This window comes from Misgurnus anguillicaudatus, chromosome 24 (genome assembly GCF_027580225.2).
Source record: "Misgurnus anguillicaudatus chromosome 24, ASM2758022v2, whole genome shotgun sequence".
NCBI lineage: Eukaryota > Metazoa > Chordata > Actinopteri > Cypriniformes > Cobitidae > Misgurnus > Misgurnus anguillicaudatus.
This window is the reverse complement of record NC_073360.2, coordinates 40,493,444-40,520,887: the sequence shown is the minus strand read 5'-3', so window position 1 is coordinate 40,520,887 and position 27,444 is coordinate 40,493,444. Positions and strand designations below refer to the sequence as shown.

The following is a 27,444-nucleotide window of genomic DNA, read 5'->3' as shown; positions in this document are numbered from 1 at the left end:
ACCCGCCTCAGCAGGATTTTTTTTCGTGGAGAAGAAGGATGGGGGTCTACGTCCATGTATTGACTACCGCGGACTCAACAAAATCACAGTTAAATTCAGATACCCGCTTCCTTTAGTCCCTGCAGCCCTAGAACAGCTTCGCAACGCCAAGATTTACAGTAAGCTCGACCTGCGCAATGCTTACAACCTCATTCGCATCCGCGAAGGTGATGAGTGGAAGACCGCGTTCTCTACGGCGAATGGTCACTATGAATATTTGGTCATGCCCTTCGGCCTATCTAGCAGTCCCTCCGTGTTCCAGTCTTTCATAAACGACGTGTTCAGAGACATGCTCAACCAGTTCGTCATTGTGTACATCGATGACATACTGATTTATTCCGATTCCAGAGAACAACACATCCAACACGTCAGAACTGTACTACAGCGACTCATACAACACCAACTTTACGCCAAGGCAGAGAAATGTGAGTTCCATTCCACATCCATTTCATTTCTGGGGTATGTCATTAGTCCCGAAGGGGTAGCTATGGATGAACGAAAGGTACATGCAGTATTAAATTGGCCGCAACCCCAATCAGTAAAAGACCTCCAGCGTTTCCTGGGCTTCGCAAACTTCTACAGACGCTTTATCAGAAATTTCAGTTCCATCGCAGCCCCTTTAAGTTCCCTGGTACGGAAAACCAATCACAAGTTGTCGTGGTGTCCCGATGCAAAAAGAGCATTCGAAGACCTTAAATTCATGTTCACGTCAGCTCCCATCTTGCATCATCCTGATCCTGATCGTCCGTTCATTGTGGAAGTAGATGCATCCAACTCAGGCATTGGCGCTATACTATCACAAAGGCAAGGTGAACCCAATAAACTTTTTCCCTGTGCATATTTTTCCAGAAAACTGAATGCAGCTGAACGCAATTATGATGTGGGTAATCGTGAGCTTCTAGCGATGAAGGCAGCGCTAGAAGAATGGCGGCATTGGCTAGAGGGTGCCAAACACACAGTCACCATCTTTACTGACCATCGCAACCTTGAATATCTGCAATCAGCAAAGCGTCTCAACACCAGACAGGCTAGGTGGGCCCTGTTCTTTACTCGCTTTCGGTTCATAATCACTTACCGTCCAGGGTCAAAGAACTCGAAAGCTGATGCCCTGTCTCGTCAATACGACTCTGTTCCACAACCCACCAAACCTGAGCCCATCATCCCACCCACCCTTATTGTTGCACCCGTGCATTGGAATGTAGTTCAGGAAATTAACCAAGCCAACGCTCAGAAACCACCACCCAGTGGGTGCCCCGTTGATCGAACATTTGTTCCACCCAAATTCAGACGACACCTCATCCAATGGGTACACACCTCTTCCAGCTCAGGACATCCAGGTATTAACACTACACTACAAAAACTGAGAAACAAATTTTGGTGGCAATCTATGCATGAGGATGTTTCCACGTTTGTCAATGCTTGTATCACATGCGCAGCTAATAAATCTCTCCACCAAGCTCCGGCAGGTCTTCTTCAGCCCCTGGAAATACCCAAAAGGCCCTGGTCTCATATTGCTGTGGATTTCGTCACTGATTTACCCCTCTCCAAAGGTAATACCATAATCCTTACAGTCGTGGACCGCTTTTCTAAAGCCTGCAGATTTGTCCCCATGCCCAAACTCCCGTCAGCCCTAGAAACAGCCGAACAACTGGTACGTCACGTTTTCAGATATTACGGACTTCCTGAGGACATTGTGTCGGACCGTGGACCCCAATTCACATCTAGGGTATGGAAAGCCTTCTTTAAAACACTCAACGTCAACATAAGCCTTACATCCGGATATCATCCACAGTCTAATGGACAGGCAGAACGTGCTAACCAAGAACTCACCAAATTCCTCAGATTATACTGTCATCAAAATCAGAATGAGTGGTGTCGCTTCTTACCTTGGGCCGAGTACGCACAGAATTCCATCACTAAAACTGCTACAGGTCTCTCTCCATTCCAATGTATACTCGGGTTCCAACCACCTATGCTTCCGTGGGATGACGAGCCATCAGAAGTCCCCGCTGTGGATGAGTGGTTTAACAAGAGTCAAGAAACCTGGAGACAAGCCTACGTTCATCTTTCACGTGCAGTCAGAAGATCCAAGGAACAGGCAGATCAGTCCAGACGACCACAACCTTCATACAAACCAGGTCAATTCGCATGGCTCTCCACCAAAGACATCCAGCTTCGACTACCATGCAAGAAACTAAGTCCCAGGTATGTAGGTCCATTCAAAATCATAAAACAAATTAATCCTGTGTCTTTTCGTCTCCAACTGCCTGCTAATTATCGTATCTCCCCCACTTTTCATGTTTCCCTGCTCAAACCCGCAGAGAATCCGGGGACGGCTGTAGAGTCCGGCTCAACAAGACCCCCCCCACTCATCGTGGATGGTGAGGAAGCCTTCCTGGTACACGAGCTCTTAGACTCCAGACGGCGGGGATCCAACATCCAGTACCTGGTAGACTGGGAGGGGTGCGGCCCGGAGGAGAGATCATGGGAGGACGCTAAGGACATCCTGGATCCCAATCTTATAACTGTCTTCCACAGGTCTCATCCGGATAAGCCGGCCCCTCGCCCCCGTGGCCGTCCGAGGAAAAACCCGTCCCGCGTCTGGAGCCGCTCGCAGGGGGGGGGTTCTGTTACGGATGTCAGCGCTAACGTCCCCGGTGTTCAAACATCACATTCACCTGACTTCTAACTGAAACTACATTTCCCACTATGCCCCACGCTCCGCTGATTACACTCCACCTGTTACTCATTATCCTGCCTATATACCTGGGACACACACAAACGCTCTTTGCGAAGTCTTGTTTTGCCCCGTGCAGCACTACTGAGCGTTATTTCCCTGTTTTCCCTGTGTTTGTTTCCCTGGTGATTACTTTTGGACTGCCTTTTGGATTATTGATGTTTAGCTGCCTGCCTCGACCTTGGACTGTTTACCCGTTTACGAATGATCTCTGCCTGCCCCGATATTGGACTGTGTTTACATTTACGATTGCTTTCCGCCTGCCCCGATTCTGGACTGTGTTAACGATTACGATTACTATCTGCCTGCCCCAAGCCGTATCTGTGTTTACATACCAGTTTTACCGCTACATTGCATTGCCTTTGTCTAAACTGCTGTGTGATACTAATAAAGATTTGCAAATGGATCCAACCTTGTCTGACTCGTCACAGTAGCGCTGCCTTGGGATCACTGACATAAACTGACCGTAACCTTTTCACGTGGTCAGATGATTCTTTGCCGAGCCATTTAATAAGCAGGTCCAGCTCTTCACCGGTTGTCAGGCCCAAACCATCTGTGGCTCCAACAAAGACTTGACGAGACTTGTATTTACAAGCTCACGACGTGCTAAATATTTTGCTAAGTCTAGCATACCTGAGGATTCTGGCTGGTGAAACGGAACTGAATGTGACCATCCTGGGATAGGTGTCCTCTGAGAGAAACATGATGCATGAGGATTATATATTTCCTGTTTAACTTCATCTCTTAATGACTTATCAAGCGGCTGAGATGGCAGTTCAGTGAAGGCATCCTGTTCAGAATTCATTTTAATGAGACTATGAGCAGAACAGTTGGGGTCTGAGGTCTCAGGATACAGTTTGTTGCTGCAATTTGAATTCTGAATGTCTGTTTCTTTTGGCTTATTTAGTTCCACCCCACTTTGCATTTCAACATAGTCTTTGGTGCGCTCCACTTTGCTATGTGAAGACACAGAGAAGCTAGCACTTGAAATACTGTCCTCAATTGCTGCTACAGCTGCTTCTAAAGGGGATCGCACACCGGCCGCGCAGCTCAGCGCCGCGCCGTTCTAAAAAAAAATGTAACACATTGTTTTCTATGAGTGTACGCACACCGGCGCCGACAGGTGGCGCCTGTCCGCGCCGCCCAGCTGTGACTCAGGAAGTTGTTCAAATCCCTGTCGCACCACACAGAGCCACTCACACAGTTTAACATTAAATAACATCATATTTGTCCCAAATCATTAACATTGGCTGCTAACATATACTTTGCATTTTGAAGTAGACGCTATCTGACGAAGCTCGCGCTATTTAATGTGCACTTCCGGTTTACAATACCTCCGAGTTCTCCTAGGCGCGGCGCTGAGCTGCGTGGCCGGTGTGCGATCCCCTTAACACTTCTGCCTGGGCCAGAGCAGCAGCTTGTTCTTTTTCATGTTGGAGGACCTCCAAATCTGCCTCCATTTTGGCTTTGTCCAGTTTATGGGACATTTCTAATTTAATCTTGTCAGTTTGATTGCATTTTCTTTCTTTACAAACGATACACGAGTTCGTGCCGCTTCTGCTTGAGCCCGTGCAGTGGCTGCTGCCATGCTAGCTGACATTCTTGATGACCGCGATGATCGTGAGAATTGTGATTTTCGTGACGATCGTAATGAATGGGAGCGTTTTGAGCCCGCCTCAGAAGCTCGGTCTACTACGCTCATGGTCTCCTCTGCGTTTTTCTCTGCAGAGGCTGTAGGCTTCTTGTCGTGGTTCATGGTACAAATGTGACTGCAATCTTCTGCCATGTAACTTGATTTGCTTGTAGGATTAACATCTTTTTACTGTACTGTTCTCATTGCAACTACCAATGCAATTTAACAGCCAGCCAAACTCCATCCATAAAGTACAGACGAGTCAGGATTCATCTTAGTCTTTGACGTTTAATAAGATGCCAGGTACATTATGAATTAAGAGTAAAACTGCAAAAAAACAGCAAATAAACATCAATCAGAAAAATTAACCAATGACTAAAGAGCATTCATGTAAGTATGTCTGAAAATAGCCCAAATTAAATCAATGTCATCAATTTACTTAAATGGCATTATCAGATGACCAAGAAATTGATAAAACATAAAAATATTGACTCATACAAAAGTTATCTTATCAAAGTAGATGAGATTAATACATTGAATGCTGTCAAACAAAGCTCAGCTAATAGCTAAAGGCTGTCATCACAAAAATTACATTAAATCAAAGCCCTGAATAAACTTATCACAAATATATAAAAATATGTATCATCAAGTATTATGTAAAGAAGAATTAACTTACAGATAGTGATGTTACCAGTGACACCGAAGCTCCGAAGCGTGTGTCAAAAAAACGAACCGATTTTCATTGAAGCTTTGTATCGAAGCTTGATTCGTTCTGGCAAAATCACGTGACCAATGACGTCTGAAGCTTCGTTTCACACACACCCACGTGACTGCTTCGTTATCTGATTCAAAGGTTTAGAATTGTGCGATGCGCGGCGCGCCCTCATGGGTTGTATTGGAGTATTGCATTACACGGAATCGATTACTGTATAGTGAGTTTATGATATATATAGAATATATTAGTAGAAAAAAGCCTTTTCTGCACCACTTAATACCATGATATATTTTTTAATTGGTTCACACTTTATACTTTTGAGACAAGGTCTATCCTTAATTTGTTATTTTTGTTTGAAGTACCATTCGCATGAAATGGAACATGCTTTGGTCATGTATTTAATATAGTGTTACATTTATTTATGAATCTATCCTTAATTTGTCAATCCATTAAGTTTTGCTTTTATAATTAAATTAATACGTTGTTTGGTTGTGGAACATGTTGTGAAACAGCACTTTCACCAGCAGAGGTCCTCATTGAGCTCTGATTTGAAAAGCTTCGAGTAATGAACCTTTTTCCGATACAATTGGGTTAAAAGCTTCACTGCTTCAAGAAAGCTTCACTTCGCCATCACTACTTACAGATGATGCTTTTACAAACACAAAACAAAGGATGGCATCTGAAGATTCAGGAGCTGACTGCATGACTAGGAGGACTGCCACTAGGGGGGCACCAAACTAAACAACTATACATTCAATACAAGTGACAAGTAATCTTGGAGTAGAACAAGCACACTTTTCCTCAGGCCTACAAATTTGCAATTTTAACTTGCTATATTAAATAATCTGTGGAGTATTTTGAGCTAAAACTTCACATAAGCACTCTGGGGACTCCAAAGATTTATTTTACATCTTCATAACAATCTCATAATATGACCCCTTTAAAGCGTGGGCAAATGAGCTCGAGCTCAGTCAAGCCTAAAATAACTGTAGTAACACAAATGTCCTGTAGATGGCACTACAGTCATAGTTGTCTTTAGACCTGTAACAGACTGAATTTCTGTTGGAGATATTAAAATATTATGCTATAGATATTATGTTCATCATCAATGTTTTTTTTTTTTAAACTTAACTGCTGTCTTTAGCATAAGGCCACTGTAGTGTTACAATGCTCAGACATTGAGTAGTAGCCTACTTTAATGGTTGAAACAGCATTTTATGAATTAAAATGTTCACTTGCTCTTTAATTATTTCACATTTTATCACATTTAATCACATTTTATTGTATTTTTAATTTTATGTTCTTAATTTTTTTATGATTTCTATAACATTACTGCTTCCCTTTCTAGAATGTTTTCATGTCCATGTTTGTGTTAATATGTTTTGCTTTTTATTTATTTTATTCAAAGTCACAGAAATAAAACTGAAATAAAATAACACTTTAAATAAAAATGCATAAACATACTCTTTTAAATTACCGCGGTTTTTTTGACCGTTTTTCAATCCGAAAGCTGCAGACTGCGGTGGTCGCAGGTTGCATACGATACGTCATATTAAGCCTGGTTAATTGAAGTTAACTGAGCATTACATTCTCAAGTCATAAACATATTACAACAATTTACTATTTATTTAGAATAATAGTCGACTTTAAAATTGTTAATATTCTGAAATAAGACAGTCTTGACGACGTATGCAGCCTACAAATGCGACCTTCGGAGGCTGCAGCCGTCGGATTGAGAATTGGCCATCGTGTGCAGAGATTGAGCAAACCGCTCTGTGTTTTCCGTAGGAGGAGTCTGACTGTAGATCAGAGCTGTTATTTCCGTTCACATGGAGAACACGGAAACGTTCAGCACGCGACGGGGAACACACGGCAGACTCGCGATTTAAATAACGGTGAGTTTTGTGTCTACGGTTTAATTTTTACGTCCTGACGGAGGTTCATTTAGAGCTTAACTTCATGCGCGCACACGCTGGCTGTGTCCCAAAACACAGTGAGCTGACTACATAAGACACATAAACAAGTGCACACATCCGGCGCGTGTGTCTGTTAATTTACCATTTGTTTAGTCGAAAAATCATCGCTTTCTCTTTACAAATATGCGCGAGTGTGTTTCCTCATATATTTATTACACCCTATCGCTAGGTTTTATACTTAACCGCTTGTCATTCGTTATAAATCGTGGCCTTAACGTGGGATTTAGGAGATGTTGAGTTGAAAGCGCGCATTGCTCTCCACCTGAGCGCGCGCTCGTGAGACGCAGGTGAGAGATGGATGTGAAATATGCGCTCGAGCCGCGTCGCGCTGATTGGATGAGAGTCCCACCGGTTTGCTTTAACGATTTACGGTGACTCGCGGAGGGACCCGTTAAATCATCTACCGGTACCCACTGACACCAAGAGAGAGGGAGTAAGAGAGATAGTGCTAGATAGAGAAAGAGGGAGGGAGGGAAGGAAAGAGAGAGAGAGAGAGAGAGAGAGAGAGAGGTGGTGTAGTGGTTTTTAATAAGATTGGGACAGGCAGTCAGTGAGAGACATAGAGTACAGACGGAGGGATTGTGTATCTGTTCTTGCTTAACTTTGTGGTTCTGTTGCAGGAGTTTCCTCAGTAAACCGGACCTGAGAGAGCAGCAACCTTGCGGTCTGGATCATCATGTAAGTAGAAAAACAGCAATTACCAGTTTAGCAAATACACACCTTATGCATGAGCTTTGCCTTCAAAATTTGATGATTTGCTTTCTTATCTGGGCTTTTTGTGCCTGGATAAGTGGGTATACTCTTAATTTATGATCCCTTTTTTTTAAGGGGCCCAACTAAGGTTGAAATTATATCTTTATTATTTATTTACAATTCTAGAGTTGTGTCTATATATCTTATAGATTTATGGTTGTGTAATGTTTCATGTTTTGAGTTTGCTTTGTGCATGTGTGTGTTTCTTAGTTTAGTTAAGTGACTAATTGGCCACTTACTCTATGCCAATAGATTATTTAATCGGATCTGTGGCCCCTCACGGCCTCTCTTCAGTTCACTCTCTCTCATTTGTCGACCACAGAATTGATCACTAACCTATAATCTGATTTATAAACCCCCCAAAAGTGTCCAGGGAGAATTTAAGTAGAAAACAGCAGTCACTTTAATCTTGTTCTTGAAATGAAGACTATGTACTTATCAAACCTTTAACATTTGTTATAGTTATACGTGTGTGTGTGTGCGCGCGTGTGTGTTATAGTTAGTGATGTACCAATATACTGTAGAGGCTGATATCTCGACCGATTTTTTTTTCCGGCATCGGCCAAAAATGATTTTTGATCGTCCAGTGAATTTCTCTATTACTTAAATTTGTTGTTTGTAATAGATGTTGAATTATGTTTTTTTTTTTTTTTGTATGGCCAATTGGCCAAATGAGGCCAATATAACACAAATTTTATCACAGTAAATAAGAGATAAACAGAAAATTGGTGAAATTGAAAAAAACATTCATTATGCATAACATTTATAAATAAAGAGTTTGTTTCCAAAACACAATCTTTTTTTTTTTCAAAATGCTATAAATCTATTGAATCAATAAATGTGCATTCATCTTTGCCATGTTATATTCATTTAGTTGACTAGTGGTATACACTGATTAAAAATAAACATTAATGGCATTAATGAAAACACTTACTTTGTCATATTAAGAACACTGTCATTGCTGCGGTTATACTTGGGACGTCGTCGCTGAAATTTTTTGACAGCGATCAGCTGTTAAATGTTTGGGTCCTGGTCGATTTTGCGTTGACTTTGAGTAAAATAATGGAAAGTTTTTCTTTTCATAAGATCCCCTGGAGTCAATGTGTTAGCATGACAGAAGCTTGATGCTTTCGTGTGAGAACAAGCAACAGCCGGCATTTTCCTTTTTCCCGAGTGCCTCTCACCTAAATTATTAGATTTTGATGGCTTACATTTCTTTCCCGTCACAGAAAAGCACCAGAGGTTTATCAATGCCAACAAAAGTAGTATTTTGTTTTTGTTTGTTTATTGATCATGAACTACAAAGTAGATGAGGGAAAACTAGGATTTTGTGTGTATTCAAAGCACCACCATTGTTGTTTATGATGCCTGAAATAGTGCGCTGTGATTTGTTGAGCGGATTTATTGCGTTCTGCAGAGAAGGAGGAGTGGCGTTTATTGCGTTTTGGGGAAAAAAAGGGAGAAAAGATGACAGAATAACACGGCGGATATTGGATTTTGCGTTAAATTAAGAAATTACTTTTTAATACTGGCCTTATACAATACTGATTTTAGCGGTAACTTTTTTTTTTTAAATCAGCGTTTATTACGTTTAAGAACAAAACTCTTTAAATATACCCTTTTAAAGTACTTAAAACACATTTACAAGACATAATTCATGTGGATTTGACATCTCACAGTACTGTTTGAAAAAGTGTGTAGTTGTACTAGTGTGTTGTTGTTTGTGACACAACATAACGTCATGTTAAAAAGTGAAAAATGTTTAGTCATTTTACTGTCTGACAGACGTTGGCTTTACATTTACTGGCATTGAGTGCCTTTTTTATTATAAACATCAAATTTAAGTAATAGAGAAATTTACTGGCCTATTGAAAAGATTTACCGGACGATAATAAAAAAAATCCAAATATCGGGCAATATATCGCCTTCTGCAATATATTTGCCTATCACTAGTGTGTAATAAAAAGGCACTCAGTGCCAGTAAATGTAAAGCCAAAGTCTGAAATACAGTAAAATGACTAACCATTTGTCACTTTATGACGTTATGTTGTGTCACACAAAATACCACACTGGTTCAACAACACACTTATTCAAACAGTACCTTGAGATGTCAGATCCATATTATTATTGTAAATTATTATTATGTAAGTGTTTTATTTGTAAGTTCTTTAAAAGGGTATATTTGTAAATGTTACGCATAACAATTGTTATGTAGTTTCACCAATTTTCTTACATTTGTGTTATATCGCCCTCATATCAAACCACTATTTTTAGTTAAACCTGTAAACCTATAGTTTAACAGGATAGTACCAACAATATAACCAAAACAAATTTGTATGTGTGAGTCATATTCTCAGTACTGTTATGTGACTAACTGGTGATTTATTCTCTGCTGATAGATTATTTGTTTGATTCTTTTCCCCTCTGCGTCTCGTCCACTTCAGTCTCTCTCGCCCTTTCTCTCTTTCTCTCTCGCTCTCTCTCTGGACGATTACAGCATCGATCACCTTCTCATAATCCGATTTCCTCTTACACAAATAATGAAACGTTTCTGCTGCAGCAGGGATTGAAGGCACTACTTACGCTTTTAAGTAATTTAGCGTTTGGTTCAAACTTGTGCGAATCAATGGGCAGGGTTTTGAAAGATGAGTCTAATGAATTCCTAAGATGCTGTAATTTCACCCTAATGCATCTCAGCGAAATTAAAGCGCACATTTGTGACGCTCAGATAAGCGAGATGAAGATTTGATCCGGATTGGAGCGCTTTGAGATGATGCCGTTATTTTGGGGCTCATCGCACTAACTGCACTAATTGGGTTTTCTGTCATTTTATTTAATTTCTGCGGAGACTTGAATATCTGTTTGCTGCTGGAGTCCATAACCTGCGTGTGTGCGCATGTGTTTGTGTGTCATGTTACTTTATAGTGTTTATACACTTTTATGAACTAAAACTTAATAATGTTAGTATCTTTATACTGTACTTTAACTGTAAATATCAAATTATTTATGATGAAAGTGATGATGTCACAGTGTGATGCAGAAATACTCACATGTGAAAGAGACATCTTTACATCTAAAGCTAGCGTCATATTAAAAAATCTTATCAGATTTTCAAAATATGAGAGACCACAAACCTGATGAAATTTTATTATGATTTACCAGTTTTGTTATTATAGTGTGTGGATGTGGTCGTCACAGCACACCACACATCTTCAAATTCCCTGCACAAACAACGGAAGTCTAGACGGGAAACATAGGAAATCTTTTGCGGAAATTTCGCCATGTCTTTCTTGTTCAAACGCAGTGTTGGGGAAAGTTACTTTTAAAAGAAATGCATTACAATATTAAGTTACTACCCCAAAAAAGTAACTAATTGCATTACTTTCATGGAAAGTAATGCTTGCGTTACTTTTTTAAAAAAGTAACTTAAATATTAATGTGTACATTTATAAAGTAATGCGTTACTTTACTCTTTACTTCAGAAAAGTAATATTATTATGTAATGCACGTTACTTGTAATGCGTTACCCCCAACACTGGTCAAACGGGACTTCACAGTATACAAACACGAGATGTCATTAATACTGTGGACTGCTTTTTACATCTCTGATGTCCATCTCACATTTTACTGTGTCTGCTGCGTCACGACTGCAGTAGTTTTTTCTTTCGTCGGCTCGCCTTTTGATTGGGTATCGTTTTATTTCACGTTCCAATCTACAGCATGCGTGTTTGTTTGTCCTCGAGGTTTCCCCCACACAGTTCTGATTGTAAATCAGCGTTTCCCGCAGAAAATTTGTTAGTTAAGGTGGTAGGGTTGAGCGGGTGTTAGGGGCCTTTAAAAAGCCATTAAAACCAATTTTTTGCACATATAAAATTAAGGTCTGAACTTATAACCATTATTTTTAGAGGATTTAAAAAATATTTAATATTTATTCAAATTTTTTAGATTATCATTATAAAAAATATAATTACGGCAACATGGTATTACATTAAATATATGCATTTACAAACCCATGTTTCGGTAATGAGAACTAAAAAGTTGTCTAGGTACTATGACAAACAAAATTTCAACTTTTATCTGGAGAGAAAAAATAAGAACTGCTTACCTGGTAGCCATCTTGAGTGTCACAGTCAATTATGTCCCTTCCAACTATTTTTTTAAAATGTTAGTTCATTGAGGGCTTAAACAAGATTGAAAATTGTTGCGGAGGATGAGAAAATTTTTATTGGACACATTTATATTCGTTATTATCGTCTCTACATTTATCAATGATCACCAAACACCACATGTTTCTTTACTGTAAATGTTGATAGTATAACATGCACTGAAGCTTTTTTATTACATTTTTTTTAATTATAAATTTTCCATGTCAAAGAACCCAAATCCAGTCATGGACACGTTGCGGTAATGAATATTTCCCTCTTAAATGTGGAAAAAAACAACAAAATTCGTTTATATGATGTCATTTGAAATCATGTGCAAAATAGTACATGAAGGGATGTTTGTAACTGTATGCTGCTTATTTTGATACTCTTACTTTGCATTGACTTTTTTATCAAAATGTTTCAGGACACCTCATAAGTCTAATTTCGCCATGTAGTATTGTCGTAAGGGGGATCTTGTGATGTGTGCAAGGCTTTAGATACAACAGCACAAACAGTTTAATTGTAACTGTCGGATGGAAATAAAAAATCAAAATGATGACTTACAATTTATAAAACACACAAACCTTGTAATACATGAGTAAGTTAGGACATAGTTAATATTCAGCCTGTTTCATATGTCTGTGTGTGATTTGTATTAATATTAATATCTAATTCTTAGTTGGCTTTGACTCAGCGGATATGTGAGCGTGCGTATCATTAAAGAGCGTGATGTATGCTACTGCAATGACAGTGGAGAGATTGTTACGGTCCAACATCATTTCTCTCTTTCTTTCTCTCTCTCTCTCTCTCACTTGCTCCATCTTTTTAATTCAAGGGCATATGTTTGGTTTTAGCATCGGTATGCATAAATTCAGTCAGGCTGCAGGTCATCTGTTCGGTCTGACTGTGGTTTTGTTTGCGGTTTAAAGTCTTGTGCTGTCACCGAGACAAGTGAAGGATGATTTTTGTGATCTGACATCTGCCAGGGTTGTTTTCTGTGTGTTCATCCATAAAGAAATAGCTTACAGCACCTTTAATGTAGAATGCAATATGACAGATGTGCTTTTATAGTCATTTTACAGCATAAGCTCATCCAATCGAAATTCAGGGAAAGACTTATTCATTTTATTAAAGGAAATAAAAACACTGTTGTTTAATAGCACAAACACGATATGAGATATGTACAGTATTATATACTGTGCTCTGGTACAGCTTGCATTAACAACACAAAAGGTCATGAGTTCCAATCCAGGAAACACACATGCTAAAAAATTGTATAGCTTATAATGCATACATGTGCAATATCTTTATATTTTTGTATATGTTCTTCATACAATCTATATTCAGATGCATTTATCTCTCCATGCAATCTCTACAGATTTTTCTCTCTTACGTCACTTCCTTTTCTTTATTGCTTCATTTTAAATCATACTCCTCACACTCTTAAAACTGTCACGTTGTAAAAACTCTTTCAGGGATGTTTTATGGAGTCGGATAATAAACCGAGTAAATGTCTGATGAAATGAAGGCAGGTGGTTTATTCAGTAAAGTGTAATAATCTCTCTCTCTCTTTCTCACTGCAGGATTCAGCCGGTCTTCTGGTTTCTATGTCTTTGTGTTTTGAGGACGGGCGTCTCTTCTGTGTCCGTCCCTCGGGCCACGGCGCAGTCAGGTAAGAGTCGTGTCTGGTTAACCCGCTGTAATTGGTCGATCTGTGAAAGGTCATTTGTGAGGGTGAAGGATGTGTCCTCGATCAGAGACTATATCCATCCTCTAAATCTATTGCCAACCAATCAAACTTCACATTTAAATAATTGATCCAATCAGCAGTCTCATGTTATAGCATCCCACCAATCAGCAGAGGTGTCTCCAGAGGTCTGTGTGGATCTCCTGCTGGATCTTAAATTATACAGCTGCAGAAATAATGCTGAATCTTCAAGATAAAGAAGAAATGAATCAAGGGGGAATATTTATTGGGAAGATTTGTTTTTTATTGGTGTGTAGCCCATAGGAGTGTCACGATTCTCCAAATCCTCGATTAGATTACATTTTAAATTCTAAGGTCACGTTCGATTTGATTCTTAATTTTTATTTGAAAGAACAGGTTGCCATGCCATTTTTAGACTAGACTTTTATGAAATATAATATCTGACGTTGAACCCGGAGATGCCCTGCCATGTTAGTCGTGCTGCCAGTGGCAAGAATATGGTACACGCACATACCTGATAAAACGAAACTTGATGAACATCTGTCAGTACTTTGCACCTTAAAAACGCGCTTTTATTATCGTCAGACGTGATTGTGAGACTATACCCAGATAAGTCGTGTTTTCATATTTCTTAAGCAACTGAAATAAGTTAATTTTTTAACAGATCTCAGTTCAGAGAAACGACCGGTCCTGACACCCTTAGAAGTCCAGTCTCATAATGGAAATATTGTTCTTGTACTTTTTTTGCAATGTTTTTACTTTTATATGAGACTTTTACGAAATCTATTTAACATGAAATAAATCTTAACAGAATTATCGAATATGGATCTAATTCAATTTAAATTTATTTCAATAGCACTTTTTACAATTTTGCATTGTACCAAAGCAGCCCAAAGGTCCAGTGTGTAGATTTTTAGCGACGTGTAGTTGTGAGACGGTTCAGTCCAAAGCTCACCCCTCCCTTTCAAAACGCATAGAGAAGCTACGGTAGCCGCCACAGGACAAACACGTCATCGTCTGAGACAACGTAGTGACAAAATGCAATCTGTAGAGCGGTTTGTCCATTTAGGGCTACTGTAGAAATATGGAGATATCCATGTATGAGGACTAGTGATGCGCAGGTCAATGTATAACTAATCCGCACGCGACCGACGTTTTCAAGTGACCAGACCGCAAAAAAAACATGTTTATATATATATATATATATATATAGCACCCCACCCACTTCCTGTAGTAATTGTTTTTAAATACTTAATTGGCATCTTTATTTCAAACGACCCTACCGACCGCATCCCGAATATCATTAAAAATACTTTTTGGATGAGTCGTAACCGCAAGCACCCGGTCATTTTGGATCAACCCGGCATCACTTACACAGTAGAGGCGATAAAACGTGCATTCGCGTGTAGTTGGACACTTGAACATTTGAGTTTACTCGCTTCATTCGCGCGTGAAATTCAAGTCATTCGAGACATTCACGCGGAAATTCGCATCATGGGAGGGGCTACTGCGACTTCGCTGAGACTCTGCTTGCTCCCTGTAATGATGTCACCACTACAGCAAGGTCCTGATTGATTAACGCGCCGCTCAATTCCGCGCCTTTCACGCCACAGGATGCCTAATCACTTCTTTGTATTGACTTAATATGTAAATCACTTGCGCTTGCCGCCTCTACCGCGTCTGGTGTTAACCCTGCATTATAATGACCTGTAGTGTATGTAGATAAAAATGCCTCATTTAAAGGTAACAAAAACAATACAGTTAATTTTGTAAGGTCTTTATACACCACTGATAATATAGTTACTTAAATTCGCAATGAAATTGAAAACTGTCATATGTTTTGTAATATTGTGATTTTTATTAAAATGGACTTCTCTGTGAGATTCATTATTTTTTTTAAATGTAAGCAAATAGCAACATGACCCCAGTTCTCAATGGACGAATTCAAGTCCAGCACTACCTTTTTCATTTCAGTAGCCATTTCATCGTATATACGTCACCACAGAGAAAATAAGACCATCTTTACTTCCATTTCATGGTTACTTTAAGCTTTACAGTAGATATATATCAGCATAGATATGTATAATAAAGGCTAGATGTCTCGTCCGCGCTGGTGGCCAATGGAGGTCGACATCCGCACCTGGCGGCCATCTTGTCTCAGTCAGCTAGCTCATTCGTAGCATCGTGTTTTAATGGTGCATGTACTTTTAAATAACCATAATTTGCTCAATTTTCTACCGATTTCAAATGTTTTTTATAAACGTGAGAGATGTACCTATGACACTGCATACTTATGAGTAATGTTGATAAAACATGTTCAAGCTTTCAGAATTATAGCCACGTTAATAACGTTTGCAAGAAACCGAACCATTTGAAAATCGGTAGAAAATTAAGCAAGTTATGTTTATTTAAAAGTAAGCTACATGCACCATTTTAACACAATGCTACGAGTGAGCGAGCTGACTGAGACAAGATGGCCGCCACAAGATCTAGCATTTATTATACATATCTATGCATATCAGTATGGGAAGTATAGACATAAACGAAATGGAGGCTTAATAAATGTATTGAAAACATAGCATTGCGAAATACGTCTAACTGTGAGACGGTTATATTCATAGTGCTATCAAACAAGCATCTTTAAACATAACAAGGGTGTTACAAAATCCACCAAAACAGTCTGCAGACTGACTAAGATTCCTCAGAAATGAGATTACGTAGACGTAGAGAATTGTTTTACGCAATCCTCTAAAGCAAAGTTATAAAAAAACTGTTTTTTTCTTGGTTGTGCAATGTTTCCTTCCTTGTAAATTTAGATGTTTAAATAGAAAGTGTGTGCGTTGTGCTTTTAGTGTTTTATAAGATTTGTTCGAGGCCCAACACTTCTGTCCTGAAGTCTCTCTGTCTAGCTGGTCAATGAATTCACAGACAGTGATGTTTTGTGACAGTATCGAGTTTCAGGGACCACAGCGTCACATCCAATGAATCAGAACAAATTCAAGCCCGGCTTTAGAGAGAAACAAGTAACGCTTCATACTCAGTGGAAGTTTATTAATGAATGGACTTCTTTCAGTGAAGGAGACATCGATCTTGTCTTCAGAGAGAGATTGCGTGACGGCATCCTGGCAGACAGGACCTTACGCTGAGTTCCTGCAGGGGTTTTTAGGTTCTGTACTCGGTGTTGTAACCTACAGTATGTGCTTTTAAATGTCGTAATAGTGTTCGTGCGTGCATGTGTGAACGTGTGTGTGTAGGTCACAGGATTATGGGCTGGTTGAACCTTTGGAAATAGAGGTTAATTAAAAACTCTGCCCACCGCAGGACGGGAAACAGATTGTTCTAGAAAGGGTCATTTATAATGTGTGTGCACGTGTACTAAGACACTCTTAATAGGAAGACTAATAACCTTACATTCGAGAAGTGACAGACCAATTACACACAGACGCGCACACACTCCACCCGACCCAACCTTCATACTGTCTATCTTACAGACACTTCTAGAGATCACCTGTCTGTCTGTCTCTGTGTGTGCGTGTGCGCATGCATGTGAATGAGATGTTGCACGCGCGTGTGTGTGTGTGCTTTGTATGCACTTGGTTGGGTTTGCTGGTGATGCTGTTTGTGTGTGCGATGCATTTAAACTTGAGAAGGTAATTTATTTAAATTGAATTTGACATTAGCAGAGTCAGCGTTTTACCGCAAAACTGAAATGAATCATCGTATCTTAAATAATTTTACTGGAATTGTGTTTGCGTATGTGTTTTGGTTATGTGAAGTGTGTGTGAGAGCTAGAGAAATAGAGAGAGAGAGGGCTCTTAGATATTAATTTTTTCATTGCTGTATTAGTTGCTGATGTGTGAATTTTTAGATGTAATTGATTCTGCCTTTTTTTATGTTTAACTTTAACACCGTGTTCATGTCGTAAATTTGATGGCTCAATTACAGAATATTGATTCGTACGCAAGAATGTGTGTATTTGAGAGAGTTTAAATGAGTGTCTTAAAAGTGTGTGTGTGTGTGTGATTTTATTACTCTGAGATTGCTCTTTCATAGTTAAAGACATTTAATAGAGTTCTTCAGTTGTAAAGTATCAGTGTCAGGTCAGACCTTAGCAATCTGATCATTTAAATATGAGTTATAATACCAAATGATATACAACACTGGTGTGTGTGTGTGTCTGTGTGTGTCAGAAGTGCAGTGATTGTGTGTGTTTTTCAGCAGTGTTATGTAGGGATGGGCGATATCTTACCGTTTGCGATATACCGCCAAAATTGATCCTCGCGATGAAAATCTGCCGCCTCGCGATAACAACGATAAATCTAGTTGATGATGTTGGCAGAACCTGTAAATGTAACATGAGCTTCTATTTTTACAGTTTCTCTGCCAACTGCTTTAGTCGAGCGGAGACTTTTATGCGTTACTTTGCGCATACTTTGCGCATGCGCACATGAACAAAAGCGTGAGAAAGCCGGTTAAGGTGTTTACATGCCACACGAATTTGGCGTAATGAGCAAAAAAGTACCTGTGCCGATCGTTTTTTGCTTACGCTGTTTATGGGCTTTCCCAGATTAAAGAAAGCCGTTTTACGCGTTTACATGACCACACGTGTTATCGGTTTATTAAGCATAATCAGCGTAAGACTGTGCATGTAAACGCACTCATTGTTACTTTTCCTGTTTGCACTATTGCGAGTATAAATAAATACAGAATCTGTGTTTACATTTTAAACTTGTAATTAATTGTGTAATTGTTGTTGTGTGATGTTTTTCAGCACAGTCACAGTGGAACACAAGTTAAACATAACCTAATCTGATATTTTACAGAAGAGAATAATTTATCGTCATTTTAATCGTCACCGCAACAAACAACTGAAATTACCGTGATACGTTTTTTTAAGGCCATATCGCCCATCCCTAGTGTTATGCAGTAGCCTCAAGCCCGTATTAGGGGCCGATCACACCCAATTTAAAATGCGTTTGGTGTGATTAGCCCTTTACCGCGCTACAGACAAGCAACTGCAAAGATTTTAATGTTAAATTCATGAAGCTAAGTCCTTCTTGTTTTACACTCATACATGTATAATAAAGGCCAAAGAAATAGTTAAGAGTAATTTGTTTTTCAATGAATTTTTTAATTCAAACTGTAAAGCGGAAGGTATACTATGCGCGCTGTCCGCATGATGTCATTTTCGTCATCATGAGGGTCCGCGGCGGACAAATTTGAGACCGCACGGACAGTCTGCGTACAGTCCGCATACGCATGAAAATATTGAGACAGGACACTCCACTACAAACAATTATACAAAGCAAATAGACTTTCTTCTTACATATGGTAACTTTCTTCGTTTTTCTTCTTACATTTTTACTTCTTTCATGTTCGTTACCATAATGTTTGATTTCTGTTCTTTGTTGTCTTGTTGTTTGTTCTAAACTGTGTTTGCAATGGTGGATCGCCTACTTTTCTTTACCTATACTAATTTTTAAATTTACTGTAAATGTGGCCCTGATGGCCTGGTAGAGTAATAATTTGAATAAGAATCATTTGTATTGCGTACATGTCGAACGCGGCCATCTGCGCGTAGCTGCGATGAGTATACCTTGAAAGCTGTGTTGACGCAGAAAAAAATTATACCACAGGCTTAATACTAGGCTATTCATATTTCATTACAGTGAATGTGTGAAAAACCTTGAGCATGCAAAGTGAATCTAAGATGACAGAATTGGCTTGTCTGCCTCTAAAGTAAATGTAAACATTAAAACTGCATTTTAACTAATCAACGCAAATCGGCATAATACAACTGATTGCTTAGCTTTGGTAGCTGTGATACTTCAGCTGTGAGCCGGTTGGTTGCTGTGTCCTATAGTGTCCATATAGTGTCCTATATTAATATGCATTTGTGTATTGCATTCATTTTGTACATTTACAGGTGCACAAACACTGCCTTATTTTAATTTCATTAAGCCACTGCAATATATGGGTGATTCTCACGAAAACTTGGTTTTAAAAATGTCAAGCATGAAAATGTAAAAATTGCTTAAATTTACTTTTTTTCCCACCAGACATTGAAAAACAAAGTCTGGAGTAAATGGGAACATTAATTTAAAAACTTTTATTATCATTTAACACTTTTTGTAACATAATTTAAAAAATGAGTCCTAAAAAATCTCATTACCACAACAGTCAGAAAACATCAACACTGACATTTTTTCAAAATGACATGACAAACCTGAAAGAACATAATTTGGAGATTCTGCACATGCATTTAAAATCAAAGTATTATGCTTCTATTAATTCAATTATCATTTAATAAGCATCTGTTGCGGTAATGATAATCAAAATGTCGTGTTAGCATTCTGACAAGACAATATTTCAAATTAACTGTAAAAAAATGATCTTACCTGGTAGCCATCTTGAAGTAACTGGTCCATGTGCTTGGTCACACAAAATCAAACTTTATTAAAATTCTGTATGTGTGCTTAAACTGTTCTCAAAAAGTGTTGCGGAGGATGAGAACATCAAGCATGGACACATCATTTTCCTAATTTTTCTTCATTATTATTATACAATAATATTCAGTAAATTTTTTTTTCTGTCATCTTAAGTAGTCTAGCAAAACATCCATTTATTTTTGTTTCTTAATATTTTTGTGTTAATTTGATTAAATTACAACATAACGCATGTTCAAACACAGCCGGACACATTGCGGTAATGAGAATTTCAGCAGAAAATTAGATAAAATGTACAATTATAAATTCTTATGTTGAAATCACACATTGTGCAAGGTAGAACACAGTATTGTGTTAATTCTGATGCTTTTTATTGTTACTATATTACACATTTTAAAGCTAAAATCATTAGTGCCGTGGTGTTTCAATGGTTTCGTGAGAATCACCCATCTGTAGTATAGCTTGTGTTAATCTTTTCTCATAAGGGGAAAGACATGTAGGACCCTGCATTTTACTTCAGTGCACCTTGTTTTGGTTTTAAATAATAATTTTATTTTAATAATTTTAATAAATAAAGGTGAAGGTAAAACTGCATACCATGCTAGTGAGTCATGCAAAATCACTGCAAGGGAAATTTCTTCTAGTGATTGTGTGTTTTCAGATGTGCAGTATTTTCAGCAGTGTTATGATTATGTGTTTGTTTCAGATGTTCAGTGTCACGACTGGGGTGTAAGCAGTGATGGATCAGTGCGTGTATATGATGGAGAGGCGGCTCCTCTTTACTGTCCTCTCTTCTCTCATCCGACGCTGTACAGTTACAGTCAGACACAGAACAGCAGTCTCTCTTTATTGTGGTACAGACACACACAAACACATGAACTGGAACAACCCATCAACCTGAAGTTACACACGCTATACAAAGCCCGGGAATATCTCTGGATCCAACCGGCTACTACACAGGACGCTGGACTCTACATCTGTATGCTTCGGTAAATACACACAATGCACATCAGATATATACACACACAGGTCTGCTGCATCTTCATGGTGCAGGAATATTTTGCCTCATGAGTCAACAGCGACCAATCAAACATGTTTCTCAAGCAACATGTAACGTTATTTAGCGATGCTTGTTTTATATGTTCATCAATATGTGTTAATTACAGTACAATACAATCACCATTAGTGTCTAAATATTGATTGAACATGGCCAGGAGGTAATATCTTTGTTTTGTGTCGTGTGTGGCAGTAACATTTCCTCATGCGTGAAGATTGGTGTGGAGCTGGAGGTCATTCAGCGTAATGGCACCTGTGACATCAAAGCTCAGCCGAATTTAAACCTGACCGTACCTCTCCAGAGTGATCGAACCCTCAGCTGTCCTGACCTCCGGACGCTCACACTGCCAAACAGTACATACACCGTCACCTGGTACCACGTAAGTCACACTGTGTGTGTGTGGCAAGTTTATGTTTATCAGTTTCTACATTTCCAGCATGTCACGGCTAATGAGAGAAAATGATTTAACTGATGTTTCGCACAACCATTTGTGACCCTGGACCACAAAACCAGTCATAAGTCGCACGGGTATATTTGCAGCAATAGCCAACAATACATTGTATGTATTTATGCCAAAAATCATTAGGATATTAAAGGGACGCTCCACTCCTTTACTATCTTTCAATAGCAGGGGACTATTTTCGGGCAGTGCGTAATATCATTGCAGCCATGTTACAGCAGCAAAGTCCTTGATTATTACGCCAGAATGAGAGTATAGTTCCTAGCCATATCTGCCTAGAAAATCGCAAATTTTAATTTTCTGTCGGTCGTAGTACACGATGTAACTACAGAAGAGTCAAGTTTTAAATAGGAAAAATATTAAAACTCTTTCGTTATTTTTTAGCGCAATGCTAATGGTCTAATCAGATTTAATGGATTATGCTAAGCTATGCTAAAAGTGCTAGCGCCAGACCCGAAGATCAGCTGACTGGATTCTAAAACTGTACAAATCAAATGTAAAATCTAGAGGAGCTGGAAAATGACCACATTTTAAAAAAAAGTGGTCCCTTTAAGTAAAGAGCACGTTCCAAAAAAGAAATTTAGGGATGTGCATGAATAGTTGAATATTCAATCTGTCATGATAATTTGAATATAAAAAATGCTATTTGAATGTGTGTTTGTTTTTAATGTGCCAAAGAAGGATTAAGACTACTGCTCATTTAATGCTTTATTACTTGCATATATATGTACACTAGATGTCGCCTTGGCTACGGCAGTTCATTGGACCGAATGCGTCAAACGGAGCCGCCATCTTGAAACAGGGGATTCCCGCATCAGCGTCATTGTAGGCAATAGTCTAATGGAAATAAAATCACCATAAATCGTCATGAATGCAATTTTTTTCGTTTCTTTTGGTTCGTTTCAACAGTCAGACATGTATTTAGCATTGGGTCAAGAAATTTTTTTAAGTTTTAACATTTTGAAAATCTACGTTTTCTAACCATAATGCATAGTGCTAGTAGGCCTAATATCCATACGCAGCACAAAAGTCCGGCATCGTCCATGAACTCAAAGTACAGGCGGAGATAGCAGCTTTACCTAGATACTTCCTATGACAAGACCCCTGTTCTAAGATGGCGGCGGTTTTGACGCATGCTCAGAACCCCAAGGCGACATCTAGTGTATATATCTATGCATTACTTGTCTTTTACAGACTTTAATGTAAAATATACGTGAAAATAGATTTTTACGTATTTCTGATTGTTTTGGCAATTCAGATCGCAGACTAATTTAATTATTCAGAGTTTTAAACAAGGACTGTAAAACATGGACGTAGTGTCTTTTACGTCATCCATAGGTTTCTAAAAAATCGTTTTTAAAGCCAATAGTAGTGGGTACCTGCCGTTGCCATCTTGGCCGTGCATCACTCGCGGATATCCAAAAATGGGTAAAGAGGCGGGGTAAAGCTGAGGGGGCTGGTTGATGAAACCACACCCACCTGGCTTGATTCTAGTGACAGCAGCAAGCGTGCCGCACAAGCCCTGAAAAGTGAAGCCAAAACGTCTCGATCGCCTCCCAGTGACTGGTCCCAGTATAGGTCATAAACCCCGCCTCCCCATGTTATTCAATGGGACTTGAGACCAACTAAACAATTTAATTAGACGTCAATTATATTTTTCCGAAGCTGGTTTCTGTCATTTACGGAGTGTTTATCACACTGTTTCGAGTGTTTGTTTTTAAAATAAGTTTGTTTTTAGATAGTTATTTAATGATATAAAAAGGGTGGTGTCACGTCATGATTGACAGCTGTGATAGGCGCAGGCCGCGAGGGCGGAGCCTTGCTGTCGCGGCTTTACTTCCTGCTCACTACTGCGCAGGACTGGTCCCGAAATTGCTACTGCGCCGACTCAAGACCCAAGATGTCAGCGCCATATCGGGACACTGACGGCTTCACTTTTCACCAATGGAAGAGAGCTAACGGGCGTCGCCCATCTTTTTTTACAGTCTATGGACAGCAGTGGCAGTTTAACCATCACTCAAGTGGCCATGTCCTTTATTATGCAGAACTTTGAAGGCCAATTTATACTTTTGCATTAGGTGCGCGTTATATGTACACCGTAACATACGCATAGACGCGAACCCTGTCGCCGTAGCCTTCGCAGTACCTGACGTGCACCTCCTCAAAAATGTAACTACACGTCGAAACGACGCGGACCGCAAGATCTGTGATTGGTCGGCGTGAATGCATTGTGTTTCCTCCTACGCATTTCGGCGGTTAACTGCAGAGCAACACAAACGCAGAAGTATAAATGCTCATGACGGCGTTGCCTACGTGCGTAGCGTCTGGCGTACCCTACGGCGTAACCCCGACGCAAAAGTATAAATTGGCTTTAAGGCTTAATATAATTTAAACGGATGAGTTACAAAAAAATTCACCTCCCTCACAGTTGTCATCAAGGGCAAAATTAGCTATACAGACCAAAAACACTTTTTGTACCAGGCTGTAAGCATATTATTTTCTGCTGTGAAGTTGGGCTTTTTAACATGTGGGTATATGGGAATTGACTCCTCCCTTTTGGAGCCTCTAGTGGCCAGTCAATGAATTGCAGTTTAAATCACTTTCGTATTGGTTTCATCAGAGAGATCGGAAGGTTGCCTCTCGGTTTTAATGCTGGGTTGTGTGTGTGTTATTTAGCGCTGCCTTTTACCGCATTATGAGAGATTTTTTTAGCTTTCTATTTTATAGCCTACTTTATTTTGTTAATGTAGAGCTAAACAAGACAAAAAAAATTATATGCGTTGCTCTGTGAAAAATGAGGCGGATAACAGCAGATGGTTGTTTAAGTAAGGGATAATGTAGAGGCAGCCGGTAGTTATTGGGAAATAAGCCCCGACAGTGTGATCAGGACCCGACGCGAAGCGGAGGGTCTTGTATCACACTGAAGGGGCTTATTTCCCAATAACCAGAGGTGGGTAGAGTACCCAAAATCTGTACTCAAGTAAAAGTACAAGTACTTATACAAAAATGTACTCAAGTAAAAGTAACAATCTAATTATTTACTTGAGTAAGAGTAAAAAAGTATTAGATGAAAAAACTACTCAAGTAGTTAGTTACTCGTTACTTCCGATCTGATTGAAAAGAAGTGTAAAATCCCTGAATTTCAGACTACTTGGAGGGCTTTCACAAACCTCTCCTTAAAAGTCTCATTGTTCTGCTTATATACTACTTATAAACCTAGGTTAAAGTAAAGCAGTCTATCTCAGTCCTCCAACATCACATAACGTGTCATTAAAAAAAATCTTAAACACACACTGACTGTTTTCTGACAGTTAACTGTGTATTTATTTTCAAGTTCACAACAAAATTTGGCTGCATCTGCCTTTAAACAAGCTTACAGTAAGAAAAAAAGAATGTGTGTGTCTGTTTGTTATCATGTTTTTATATGAATAGGTTATTTTCATTGCCGTTAATGTTCAATTAATGAACATAAGGAGCTTGATAAAATGCTTATTTTAGAATTTCAAATGGAACTCATCTGTTTTTGCAAATCAACTCTACATTTATTATAATATATAAAACATGTTTCTTTAAAAACATACTTTATTCTTTTATTTTTATAAGTATATAGATTTTTTAGGAAGGAATTAAATAAAATACAATCCAGTTTTTATTCGTATGTATTTTCTACATTTAAGTAAGGTGTCCGGTTATGTGTAGGGGAGAACAGGCGAAAAGTATTTTAAATTTTTAAAGATAATGTTTCAGACAGAGATATATTTTTGCTGTGGTCAGTAACTCACAAGTGTGGTCTATCAATACCAGGTGGAATTTTGAACAAATGTAAAATGACTAGTATAATTTCACTTTGAACATAAGTGGTGAATTGTTACTTTTTTTAACCCAACAAAACAATGTAGATTTTCGTGTTACACTTGTTTTTATTAACTATACATGACTATGACCTCTTTAATATGTAACTGCAAACATATTTTGTAATTTATCTTTGTAAAAAATAATGAAATTATATTTTCATTTTAAATTTCAGTTTTATCAAATGTTTCAAAAGCAACCAACAGTACAAACTTAAATTCAACAGTTTGAACACTATGAAAATTAAATTAAATAAAATTAGAATAATATAAATGGTACAAAAGTAAGTGTTACTTTCGTCCCGACAGGATCTCCTCACATTTAAACCCGCTTTACTTTTATTTTGAAAAACTCTTGAGAAGTCAAACTTCAGGATGTGTTAGAGCACTAAATAACCTGAAGATTGATGAAACGAGAAACACAACGCGTTATAAGAAAACAATGACCGCTTTTGGAATTTACTTATGGTTGAAAACACCTTTCTGGATCTACACCCGGAAAATGGTGAGTAAATAACGCGATATTTGTCAGCTCTGTCAAGGGTTGCAAAGATGCTGTCATAGTTTGGGATGCAAATGTTATCAGTCCTCTGAGAAAATCGCTTTGTTACTTTCGTCCAGCGTTACTTTTGCCCCGGTTCTCCCGTATTATTAATGCAAGACTTAACATGCTGTTCAATTTGTTTAGTTTTATGAGGAAATGATATGGAAATGTGCAGATGTGAACGTGTGTTGTTTGTAAGGTTAGAGTAATTTTCATTGCTTGCACAAGAGCGCATATGACAAAAACAGTGCGTGAAATAATATTATAATAAGGCACTGCAGAAAGTGACACCTACCGCAGCCGTGTTGTTTCATGTTGGAGCTTGAATTCCTGTACGCTGAGATGTCAGTTCGTTTTGGTGCACAAAGCATACATTGCATTATGAAACTATTCTTTTTGACCTTTTGTAGTGTAAACATAGACCAAACTTGAGGCCACGCGTGATCTGCCTCCGATAGCTTGCATAGGTCATCCTCCGCTTCAGTCATCTCCTTTCATCTATGTTTCATCTACGCGCGCTAAAGGGTGAAACGTAGCCACCCCTCGCAACGCAAGCTGCCTCTCTAACGTCTCGCGAGACTTTCGAACAAGCCATATAAACTTAATAAAAATAAAATATATTCATTAATTATTACCATTTGAAAGTAGCGTAGTACCGCCACCGAATGTAGCGAAGTAAAAGTACAGTTTTTTCATTAGAAATGTACTTGAGTAAGAGTAAAAAGTACCCATCCTTAAATATACTCTAAAAGTACTAGTTACCCAAAAAAATTACTCAAGTAAATGTAACGAAGTAAATGTAATTCGTTACTACCCACCTCTGCCAATAACTACCGGCTGCCTCTACATTATCCCGCTTATTACACGGCTACTTGCCACATAAGAAAAAAAACTGGACATGAATATGAATTTGAAACATTTTATTGGCATATTTGTTTTAAATTAACATTTTTATCCTTCCGCGAAACTTTGCACAGATGCATAAAATGATTGTAATACCTTATAAAGATCCTCTGCTTCATACTTGTCTCCATTTTTTCTCTTTGAGAAGTTTTAATCCCCATTCTGTATTTTTTTGTTTGTGTGCTTCGTAGCTGTCATGCTCTATTTTGTCAAGTTCAGTCTCAGTAAGCTGTCTGTGTCTTGTCGTGGTTGTCGAGTGTTTGTCACAAGATGGCGCCACACAGACAGTAATCTTTATTGATCTTTACTGGCGCGGAGCGATATTACTCGTGCAAGTAGTCCGGCTATGCGTTATTATTTTGGAGCGGTTATTATTCGAAAAGAACGAACCTGCAAATGTCTCAACTGACCAATCAGAATCAAGCATTCCAGAGAGCCGTGTAATAACAGTGTAGATCAGATCTCTACGCTGGACAA

The 27,444-nt window shown here is 38.7% G+C and overlaps 1 protein-coding gene across 2 annotated transcripts in view; it reads left to right on the top strand.

Moving 5' to 3' along the window:
• Window positions 1–6,860: 6,860 nt before the first annotated feature.
• The window catches only part of il1rap (interleukin 1 receptor accessory protein), a 33,240-nt gene continuing 12,656 nt past the window's right edge, over window positions 6,861–27,444 (top strand). Inside the window, exons 1-5 of one of the 2 annotated variants that reach the window (XM_073862556.1) lie at window positions 6,861–7,019; window positions 7,721–7,778; window positions 13,582–13,670; window positions 20,859–21,141; window positions 21,402–21,588. In XM_073862556.1, the coding sequence (XP_073718657.1) occupies window positions 7,777–7,778; window positions 13,582–13,670; window positions 20,859–21,141; window positions 21,402–21,588 (561 nt within the window). In that variant the 5' untranslated portion in view covers window positions 6,861–7,019; window positions 7,721–7,776. The remainder of the gene's footprint in view (window positions 7,020–7,720; window positions 7,779–13,581; window positions 13,671–20,858; window positions 21,142–21,401; window positions 21,589–27,444) is intronic. The other variant, XM_073862557.1, reaches the window with a different exon arrangement.